We start from the raw sequence: 12,009 nt of genomic DNA, 5'->3' as shown, positions 1-12,009 counted from the left end.
CGCCACAGAATTGAGGGCCGTCAGAATTTTGCAGTTCTAATGCATTTGGGACGGCTTTCTCAAGATAACCCACAGCCTTCCTGACAATCCCTGGTTCTTGCTAAAATCTAGCCTATTTTGTAGAATTTTTAGACCCTTCTGTTATCATATCCACAGCTTCCTTCATCAACCCTGTCACCACCATCATAAGGACTGTCTGAGCTTCTTCCACCAAATTATGGGTCCTTAATATAGTTGCTGTTGTCCACTAGAATTTCCAGAATCATTCTAGTTCCCTCCACCACCACCACAGTTACCACTGTCAACATTTGTTCCTTCCTTATAACCATGATGCTTTCCACTGTCTTCCTACACCACCTTCTTCCACCTCCATATGCTGGCCCACCATAACCTCCTCGACTGCTATGACCTGTACCACTGCCATAGCTGTCACCATCATCTCCGCATCCATCCTCACTGCCATCACCTCCTGCATATCGACCTCTGCTCGCACCACCTCCACCAGCACCAGAGCAAAGTTCCCTCCCACCTTCACACTTTCCGCCATGACCTCTTGGTGATCTCGTGGTCTGCATCTCTTGCTTAGAAAAGGCCTTTCACACTTCATAGGTATGTCCATTTCCATTGTGGTATTTTGGCACAACAATTTCATCAACTGTATCATGATCATCAAAAGTTACAAAAGCAAATGCTGATTGTAGAAGTGTGGTTGTACTGCTCATTCTCCCAGCTGAACTGTGAGCTCCTTGTTTCTTGAGTCCCCAGTACCTAGCACTCAAAGTGAGGGTACGTTGAAATTACCTTGGGTTTTATAATTTGACTTTTATAAGTAGCACATGCTTAATTTTATAAATAGCACTTCTGCCTTTCCACATATAAACCACAACTATCTTTAGAAGCCTAACCGCCTTTGCTTTAAAAAAGAACCAGAATATATATATTTCAACAACTCAACTCATTGCCATTGAGTTGGAAATGACCTATACTTCCCCTCCAGTGGGGTTTCAGAGGCTGTAAATCGCAAAAGCAGAAATTGTCTCCCTCAGAACTGCTAATGGATTAGAACTGTTCATCTTTGGCCTGGCAAAACAGCTTCTTACCCACTAGGCCACCAGAGCTCTTAACTCTTATAAATACATTTTAAATTAGGAAGTAACAGACTAAGAATGGTGTCTTGTTTCGTGGGGGGGGTGTGTGTGATGTGTGTCTCCCTGATGTGTAACATGCCTCTGTGATGTATGTGTGATATGTCATTACCCAGGGAGGGAATGTGGAATAGCAGCTGAGGAAAGCTGTTCCAGGACTGTTCTCTTTAAGCTAAAGAGTGACAGAATCCAGAGTCTTCACACTTAATCCTATCTAAACCCACACTGTGTAGACAGTTGGTGCTGGGTCCAGCATTTGACAATTCTCTGCAGGTGCTGGTGAGGTGGTGATGGCCACTTCTGTGTTTTTTCTGTTGTTAATGCAACTGGCCTATGTGAGAATAACCGAAATCCACTGTAGCTAAATTCTGTCAGCGAAGGCCTTTGATAGAAATACAGGTGGAGCTTAGAGTCGAAGGTGTGGGTTGGGCCTAACCAAGACCCGAAAGCCTGGAGTGCGTAGGCTTTTGTTTCTCTCTGGGATTGGTGTTTTATCTCCACAGATTGGATATTCATGTATTGCATTCTCTGCTTCTCCTTACTTGAGGTCGGATATATAATCTTTAGTTTAATCAGCCAGCTTGATTAGCAGTTCATAACCCCTTAATATGATAGATAATGATTAGCCTGTCATGTGACGCCTACCCAAGACCCTCCTTCCCCATTTGAACTAGAGTGGAGTTAGATGGCTTGCTTCTTGAAATTGAGGGAACAGGAGACAGTTCTCAGGGAAAAGGGAATGTCAGTAGGACAGAATCCTTTTAATTGATTTGTTTGTGGAACTTATGAAAGAAGACCTCAGTGCTGTTGAGTTGAAACTGACTCATAGCTGACCCTCCATTGGGTTTCTGAGGTTGTAAATCCCAAGAGAAATTACCCCTCTTTCTTCCTTGGAATTGATGGATTTGAACATCCTGAGGAGGACAGATGCCTTTTGGATTAGCATCATAGCTCTCCATGGACTTGGCCACTAGAGTTTTGTTATAGGGAGAACAAAAAGCAACTTATTGATTGAACCACAATAAAACAGATACATTTACTGATATGTGTTCATATGTATTCCTGAAAGCGTTCTTTTCAAACCTTTGAAGAAAGGAAAATATCACCCTTTGCTCTATTAACTATCTCAGTAATTAATGGTGGGTGGCTTTTGAGTAGTGTAAATTCATCATCGTCAGACGAGGACACTTCTGCTGACATAATAATAGACATTCTTTTCAAAGCTGGTTCCGTTGGGACCAAATTCCCAGCACCAGTCGAGTTGTCTCACAGTTGATTGAATTTAATAAATAGCTTTGCCTTCTGTAGGGACAGATGATAGAACCTGTCAAAAAGAATTGCTCTTCAGTTTTGTTTTTCTGCCTGTGACAGGTAATGAAAACCTCTCAAACAATAAAAATTTCTAAATTAATCAAAACACTCGGCACATCTACATTTGCACAGACTGCCGAGTCATGCGTGAAATGCTGGGTAATGCATGAAATGATGAGTCATGACTGGTCTCATCAGGAGAGCTTTCCACAAAGCCAGCACAGCCCACACTGTTTCCTTAGATCTGTGGTCGGGCCTCAGTGTCTGTATAAGCAACAAGCTCCCCTGGAGAGTCTGAGTTTGAGCACCCTGCTGACTCCATTTGGTTGGTTTCTCCTAGTCATCTCCAAGATAGACCATGCTCAAAACCCATAGCTCCCCTCCATGGAGTTAGTTCCAATCTCCATTGGGTTTCTGAGGCTACAGCCCTTTACAGGAGGAGACTGCCCATCTGCCTCGTTCAGAGCAGCTTATGGATTTGAACTACCAGCCTTTAAGTTAGCAGCCTGATACGTTATGGTCTATGCCACCAGGGTTCCTTCTATTAGAAACAGGTGCTCTGAAAAAAAATCAGACCATTCTTCAGCTTCCAGTTCAACTGTCTGGGCTGTCTTTGCCTTAGCTCTTCCCAAGTTTCCTGTCATGCCCTGATTCAGTCTGAGTTAACAAATTCAGAAAATTCATCCTCAGAGCTAGCTATTTGCTGAGCTCTTCTTCCCTTTGTAGTTTCTTAATCGACGAAAGTGATTGTGTCTTGTGACATTTTCCGCAGAAGAGGTTTTACAGACTGCATCTCCATGGTGTCCTGTAAAGTCTTTCTGGGTCTTGATGTTTCCTTTACACTGTTGATTGATGTAGATGCTGACGCAGATAGCTCCGGTTAGGTGTATTAGCAGGAATACTTTGTAGATGGTGTGGCAGGCCACATTAGAGGCCACAGTGCCTTCTTTTTGTTAACACTCACTCATGATACTTGTTTTGGCTCATCAGTTCATTGTTGTTTTTAAGTGTGAAGTCAGTTTGGACGTAAATACTGAGTCCAGCAGAATGAACCACTGCTTGGCCCTGTGTCATCCTCACAATTGTTGCTGTGTTTCAGTATATCTTTAGAGGCTTCCTCTTTCTGTCAACCTCTCTATTTTATGTAAGGCACTCTGGTGGTCTTGGGGTAAGGAATCACACTGCCAGCCCATTGACATTTGATTTGAATCTACCAGCTGCTCTGCGGGAGAAAGGTGCATAGTGTCCTCTGGTGTGATATATCGTTTATGAAAACCCACTGGAGGGTCAGCTATGAGTCATTCCTACTTGTCAGGAACATAACAGCAACAACAAATTACCAAATATAATCCTTCAGATACTATGTCCAAAGTATATGAGTTGGAGTCTTAACATCTTTGCATCTGTAGAACATTATGTTTGTAATTCTGTCAAGACAGATTTCTTCATTTTACTGGAAGTCTGTGGTATTCAATACTCTTTGCCAACACGAGAATTCAAAGATATCAGTTCTCCTTGCCTCCTTGTTCCTTGTTTAGTTTTATGTGGGAATGAGAGGATTGGAAAGACCATGGCTTGGTTGGAACACCCTAGTCCTCATGGTGTTACCTTTGTATTTTTGTACTTCTGATAGGCCTTCAGCACATTTGCCCATTACAGGGCGTTATTTTATTCTTGACTGCTGTTTCCATTTGTGTTCATTATGATCCAAGTTAAATAAAATCCTTGGCAATTCACCCTTTTTCCCACCTCCATAATGTTGCATATTAGTCCTGATGTTGGGATTTGGTTTTCTTTATGTTGAGGTGTAATGCATATTGGAGGCTATAGCAAGGAAACACTGCATGATTCAAAATCAGGAAAGAGAGTATCAGGGATGCAGCCTGTCTCCATATTTTTCAATCTGTGTGCAGTACAGATCATTTGGGAGACTGGGCTTTCTGAGGAGGACTGTGGCATCAGGATTGGAGAAAGACTCACCAACAACCTACATTATGCAGACGATACAACCTTGGTTGCTGAAAGTGAGGAGGACCTGAAGTGCTTGCTGCAGAAGGTCAAGACTGCAGTCTTCAATATGGAGTGAAGCTCAACATCAAGAAGACAAAGATTCTCACCACGGGGCCATTTGGCAGCACCATGATGGATGGAAAAGAGATTGAGGGTGTTAACAATTACAGCTTGCTCAGCTCCACAGTCAGTACTCTTAATGGCACTAGCAGCCAGGAAATCAAAAGACAAATTGCATTGGGAAAATCTGCTGTCCAGGACCTCTCCAGAGTACTGAAAACCAACGATGTCAGTCTAGAGACTAAGGTACACCTAATCCAAGTCATGGTCTTTGCAATTACTTACTAAGAGTCAGAGTCAGTTACTTGTTAAGGATAACAGAAGAAGAATTGATGCCTTTGAATTGCGGTGCTGGAGAAGAGTCTTGAACATACCATAGATTACCAAGAAAACAAATAGGTCTGTCTTGGAGAGGGTAAAGACCAAATTTCTCCTTCGAGGCTAGGGTTTTGAAGCTCCAACTCACATACTTTGGACACATGGTCTGGAGAGACTAGTCCTTGTAGAAGGACATCATACTTGGAAGGGAGGAGGGACAACACAGGAGAAGAAGATCCCAGATGAGATGGATTGATACAGTAACTGGGGTAATGGGACTTGGTGTGTTGAAATTAGTGAGACTGGCTCAGGACAGGAGAGGGTTCACAGTTGCTGTGCATAGGAGCACTATGAGTCGCTGACAACTCAATAGCACATAACAACAATATTCTTTAACCTTTGTCAGTAAATTCTTCAAGTCTGTATTATTTTCAGAAAGCAAGATTTTTGTCATATGCATATCGCAGGTTGTTGATGAGTCTTTGTCTGGTTCTAATGCTACTTTCTTTTTCATCTAATCCAGTTTCTTTGATTATTTGGTCAACATACAGATTGAATTTAGTGTTGTGAAATGATGCAACCCTGACATACATCTTTCCTAATTTTAAACCATATTATTGCTGTTATGGGCTGTTGAGTCACTTGCGACTCATAGCAGCCCTGTGTACACAAGCTCTCAAACCTGCTCTATCCTTATTGCCAAACTTATTGTCTTGGACACATTTACCCCCATTGCCCCAGTTACTGAATCAATCCGTCTTATCATAGGTCTTCCCCACTCCATCCTCCCAAGCATAATGACCAGTCCCTCCTTGTAACATGTCCAAAGTATGTCAGACAAAGCTTCAGAGTCCTTGTCTCCAATGAGCAGCCTGGTTTCACCCTCTCTGGGACAAACCTGTTTGTTTTCCTGGCAGTCCATGGTATATTCAGTACTCTTCTACAGTACCACAGCTCAAAAGACATCATCAGTTCTCCTATCATCCCTAGTCATTGTCCAACATAGGATTCTTTTATTTTGTTCTAATAACTGCCTCTTATTCTGTGTACAAGTTCTGACATTAAGTATTCTGGAATTTCTATTCTTTGCAATATTATCCATATTTGTTACAATCCATGCAGTTAAATCTATTTTCACAGTCAGTGAAACCCAAAACCAAAACCCACTGCAGTCAAGTAGGTTCTAACTCGATAGTGGCCCTCCATGTGTCTTCTAAGGGTGTAAATTGGTACAGGAAGAGACTGGCCATTTTTCTCTCTCAGAGCTGCTGATGGGTTCAAACTGCCAAGCTTTTGGTTCTCAGCAGGTGCATTACACCACCAGGGCTCCTTCACAGGGAAACATTAATTCATAAAAGCTTGTTGATTATCTTTGGGAGGAACCCTGGTGGTGACGTCTGTAAGAAGTTGTGCAACTCACTTGAAGGCCAAGCCTCTCGAGCTGTGCTAATCCACCAGCAGCTCCAAGGGAGAGGGGTAGGCAGTCTCCACCCTTGGGATTTACAGCTTTGGAAACCCAGTGGAGGCTCAGCTATGAGCTCGTTCCATGAGCTGGCAGTGAGTGAATTGAGTGTGAGCTGAGTTAGCTTTGAATTTTCAGTAAACACTGAAACCAGAATTGGAGCAGTTAAAGTTATTTTCACAAAGAACCTAAGGTTTGGCCTGGGTTCCCTGTTAGAAGTGATTGAGCGCTGTGGCACTTCGTCATTTAACATAATACAGAACCGACACAACCATCTTTGCTGAAGACTGATGCACTACAGAGCAGAGTATTGATCATTATTAAAATGACACATTTTTTCTGTTCTTGCCTTCAGGCTCTTTGTATATATTCATTCCCTCCCTCCCCCATCAAGAACACACACTTTTTTTTTTAATTGCTTTCTAGTCCTAGGTCTTGCTGAAGGAAGAGGGTGGAATGTCATCTGTTCTATTCCTGAGCTCCCTTTTTCTGGTTCATGGTCATTCTTTGAAGTGTGCTGTTTGACCTGGTTCCTTTCCCCTCAGCTTGGGAACCGTTGCTGCTGCTATTGTCATCAAGTCAGTTCCTCCCCTTTGTGGCTCTCTGGAGAACAGAAGGAAGTCCTGCACCATCCTCACAGTCTCCTCTGCGCCTAAACCCATTGTAGAGTCACTGTATTAATCCGTTTGTTGAGGGCCCTCCTCTTTGTGCTGACCCTCAACCTTTCCCAGCATGACACCCTTCTGCAGGGACTGCCCCGTCTGATAACAGGCCCCAAGTATAAGAGATGAAGTCTCATCATCTTTGTGTCTAAGGAGCGCTCTGGCTTTACTTACTCTTAAACAGATTTCCTCTTTTGGCAGTCCATGGTATGTTCACTATTCTTCACATGCACTACAGTTCAAATGCATCAGTTATTTTTCCGTCTTCTTTATTCATTGTGCAACTTTCACATGTTTATGTTTGTTGTTGTTAATGTGCCGTTGAGTCGCTTGTGACTCATATGTACCCTATGTGACCCAATGTACAACAGCCCTAAACCCTGCTGTATCCTGTGCCAATCACACTGCATCTGACACACCCATCCCTATTACCCCAGTCACTGAATCAATCCACTTCATAGAGGGTCTTCCCCTCCTGCACTGTCCCTCCACCCTCCCAAGCATGATGTCCCTCTCCAAGGACCTGTCCCTCCTTATAACATGTCCAGAGTATGTCAGATGAAGCCGCAGAATCCTTGCCTCCAAGGAGCAGCCTGGTTTAACCCTCTCCAGGATGAATCTGTTTGTTTTCTTGGCAGTCCATGGTATATTCAATCCTCCTCTTCAGCACCACAGTTCAAGCTCAAAGGCATCAATTCTCCTTCTATCCTTCCTAGTCATTGTCCAACCCTCTGATGCATAACAAGTGATTGCAAAGACCATAGCCTGTATCAAATGAACCTTAGTCTCCAGAGTGACACCATTGCTCTTCAGTACCCTGAAGAGGTACCTAACAGCAAACTTTCCCATCGCTTGGGTCTGACACACCTTAGTCTTTAAAATGACATCCTTGCCTTTCAGCCCTTTACCACCTCTGACTTGTTGGAATTTTATGTTTTCGTTTAGTTAACAGCATTTTAAAAAAAGTAATAATCCTGTCATATTAAAAAAATATGTATTTAAATCCTTGAGTGGGATATAATATTTTAATGTGTTTTAAAATACAAAGCTCATTAGTATTCATTTTGACCCTTTAAGCATAGGGAAAAAATTACCTTTTATTCTTCTCTTGTAGGACATTCACACAAACGACAAAGAAGTAACAGAAAAGGAAGTGACTCTTCACTTGTTGCCAGGTAACGGTCATTTTCATGTCTAACCTCATGTGTAAGCCAAAGCCAAAGGTAAATTACCTCATTCTCAGTATTGCTAATTATAAACTCTTTGTTTTCACCCAGAGGGCATGTCACAGTAACGAGCTGGACACAAATAGCTAGGTCTTTAGTTCCATAACTACACCTGGGTGTGACAACATCTGCAAGGAATTTTTCTTGTTCCCACCCTCTCCCAGACTGATGAAAATAAACCTGGCAATTGTTCACCTCTTTCACAAGCAAATGAGCCCTTTTCCAGGTTGCCTTGCTGGGCCCAGTTATTACTAAGGTCTCAAATTAGGAAAAGCCACCTCCCCACAGAACCCTACACCCTCTACTTTATTTCCCCTCTCACGACCCCTTGCTGCCGTTTAATGGACCAGCTCCTGCATATTTCAGAGCACCCCTCGATGGTTGGCCTTGTTCGCCTCTGAGCCCAAGTCCAGAGGATGCTAGTGTTTGACAGCCCTGGGTCACGGGGCTTTGCTCTAAGGTCATTGTATATTGTTGCTCTGTGCCTCAGAATCAGAACTGACTCATTACTGACCCTCCCACAGGTTTTCAGAGGCTATAACACACAGGGTAAGATTGCCCGTCCTTGTTCCATAGAGCTGCTGATGGATTCAAACTGCATTCTGGTTTGCAGTGCGCCTCCTTACCACTAGGCCACCAGGGCTCCCTAGATAGCAAGCTGGATTGGTTGCTCACTTAGAAGATGGTCAAATATGACCCTGTTGTTGTTAGGTGCCATTGAGTCGAGTACAACTCATAGCGATCCTATGAACAAAAGACTTGAACCCTGCCTTATCTACTACACCATCCTCACACTTCCTGACACACAAGAGCCCATTGCAGCAGTTACCATGTAATCCACCTGGTTAAGGGTCTTCCTCTCCTTCACCGACACTCCACCCTTCCCTGCATCATGTCCTTCCCTCTCCAACATCATAGCAGCATGTCCAAAGTATGTGAGGCGAAGAAGCCTTCAAAGAGTACTTGGGCTTCACCCTCTCCAAGACATTTATTTGTTCTTCTGGCCGTCCATAGGATGTTCTGTGCTCTTTTCAAACACCACATCTCAAAGGAGTCAGTTCTTCTTCTGTCATCCTTACTCATTGTCCAGCTCTCAGATATATAGCAAGTAATCTGAAAGACCATGGCCTGAATCAAATACACTGTGGTCCTCAAACTGAAAATGATGCTAGCTCAAGTAAATTGTAATCTCTTCTGAACTGAGGAGCAGCAGCGACTTCTGTGAGCTGTGCAACCAGTTCTTCTACCACCTTGTTTTTCAAAATAGCTTTTTTCCCTTCCTTTAAGTCTTAAGTCTTGATAGCAAACTGGTCAGTGATTCAGACCCACCAGCCACCCTGAGGAAGAAAGATGAACAGTCTCTTCCCATAAAAATTTACATTGGAAACCAGTTCAGAAACCTTGGAAACCCAATAAGAATCACTTTGAGTTAAAATTGACTCAGCAGAAATAGTTATTTGAAAAATATTTTATTTTAGATTATTAAGAGCTAAGAATATATACAAATTTCTGACTGGTCTGTCTTCTTTGGCAATACATATTTAATCTTTTAGAGAAACTTTTAAGAAAATCTCCCTACAATTCAAAGACTTTTCCCACTGTAAGATATATAAATGTGTGTGTGTGTGTGTGTGTGTGTGTGTAAGTGTAAGTGGTACAGCACTCTTCTGTCAATATGCTGTACTGAGGTAACCTGGGGTTGCTGTGATGCTGAACTTTGTGCCAGTGGGGTATCAAATGGCATAACAATTACCCATGGTGAACAGTGTTTAGTGGAGCTCCCAGCTTAAGACAGGTTTGAATGCAAGAGTGGGATTCACTTCCTAAACAATGTGCCTCTGGAAACTTGATGAACTTTGAGAAACGATGATATTTATAGAAAGACTTCAGGTCTTTTGATCATAGGATTGCAATGAGTTGTGCTCGACTTGATGACAATCAACAACAATTACATATATAAAAATAAATATTTTGTGGCTTTTGTGTGTTGTCGAGTTGGAACCAACCTATAGCTGCCCCTCCAGCGGGTTTTCAGAGGCAGTAAATTGCATTGAGAGGAGATTGCCCATCCTTCCTCTGTAGAGCTGCTGGTAGATTCAAACCCTGTACCTTTGGGATTGCAGCACAGCTTCTTACAGCCAGGCCATCGAACCTTCCTATTATATATCATTTATAGAAATTAATTTTTAAAATGATTTATTATTAAATGAACTTTAGTATATTTATTATATATTATAAATACATAAACACATTTTAAATAGCCTAAACCTTCATCTATATATTATATTGTTGTGTCATTTTATAGAGATTTTGAAATGAATTTTTATATTTAGCTTAAAAACCCAACCCAGCCCATCGCTTTTGAGTCCACTATGACTTGTACATCATCAAAAGAGCAGCATTTGCAGAGGGTTATCGTTCAGAAGGCAAGAAGAGCTAGGATTCGAAGGATGAGTGAGTGGCATACAGAAGGAGAAAATGAGAAAAGAAGTGTAGTCAGTGTCATGAGACAAAAATGGGTATGAATTGTTGTTGTTGTTTTTGTTATGTGCCGTCTTTTTAGTACTTTTTTAGTACTTTGGAGAGGTCCCTAACAGCTGATGTGTTTGGAATCACAGAAGCCAAGGAAGCTTCATATATAAGCTATTAGATCAAGGGCTGGTCAATGGGAGATAGATGTGAAGGGAGTGGGTAGAAGTGGATGGGTATCCTGGTGGATGGTGGAGCAGGGAAATAAGTGGGTAAAGACATTTGTGCCAAAGGCAGGGACAACACTGATACTAATGGTTAACTCCATAATAAGGGTATGAATTACTGAATCAAAAATCAGTTCTGTAAGTTTTCATTGGAATCACAGTAAGGTTTCTTTTAAATGTGCAAAGTATTTTAAAAAATAGAGGGGGGGAACACATGAAAAGGCTCTTTCATTTTGAAGTTAGAAACATCAAACTTGGGCTTCAAAGCTATTTGAATTAGTTGAGTCATGGCCAAAGAAGGTGAAATCAAAACAGACCTGAATTTTAAATTTGGCTGAGGTGGAAAAGCATCATGAACAGGAAAGTTTTGAGTCAGAGCCCTGGATTAGGAGGCTTGGAATAAGCATAGTGAATACTTCCAAGAGCATGATGTTGTTGTTATGTGCCTTTGAATCGCCTTTGACTCATAGTGACCCTGTGTAGAACAGCCCTGAAGCCTGCCCTGTCCTGAGGCAGTCTCACTGACATTGACACTCCTACCCCCATTTCCTGAGTTACTATATCAATCCATCTCATCTGAGATCTTCCTATCCTGTCTTGTCTCTCCACCTTTCCAAGTGTGGTGTCCTCCAAGGACCAGCCAGCCCCCCCACCTCCGGCCACATGCCCAAAGTATATGAGATGGAGCTTTAAAATCCTAACCTCCAAGGAGAAACTTGGTTTTACCCTCTCTAAGACAGACCTATTTCTTTTCTTGGTGGTCCACGGTATATTCAAGACTTTTCTTCAGCACCACAACTCAAAAAGCATCAGTTCTTCTACTCTCATCCTTAGTCATTGTCCAGCTTTCTGATGCATAGCAAGTAATTGTGAAGACCATGCATGGCCTGGATCAGGCACACCTTAGTCTCTAGACTGACCTCGTTGCTTCTCAGTACTCTGGAGAGGTCCTTGACAGTAGATTTTCCTAATGCAATTTTTCTTTTTATTTCCTGCCTGCTCATGCCAAGAGTGTTGATTGTGGAGCCAAGCAAGCTGTAATAGTTAACAGCCTTAATCTCTTCATCTATTGTGGTGCGGCCAGTTGGCTCAGTGGTGAGAATCTTTGTCTTCTTGATG

General features: G+C 42.3%; 1 protein-coding gene across 1 annotated transcript in view; it reads left to right on the top strand.

Annotated features, from left to right (window-relative positions):
• The window catches only part of MTMR12 (myotubularin related protein 12), a 113,920-nt gene that overhangs the window by 37,086 nt on the left and 64,825 nt on the right, over nt 1–12,009 (top strand). The window contains exon 2 of the mRNA XM_006896790.1: nt 8,083–8,143. Coding sequence (XP_006896852.1) covers nt 8,083–8,143 — 61 coding nt within the window. The remainder of the gene's footprint in view (nt 1–8,082; nt 8,144–12,009) is intronic.

This window comes from Elephantulus edwardii, unplaced genomic scaffold (genome assembly GCF_000299155.1).
Source record: "Elephantulus edwardii isolate Elephantulus edwardi_28Jun2011 unplaced genomic scaffold, EleEdw1.0 scaffold00191, whole genome shotgun sequence".
Lineage (NCBI taxonomy): Eukaryota > Metazoa > Chordata > Mammalia > Macroscelidea > Macroscelididae > Elephantulus > Elephantulus edwardii.
Note: the sequence above shows the minus strand (reverse complement) of the source record. Positions and strands in the feature narration are given on the sequence as shown.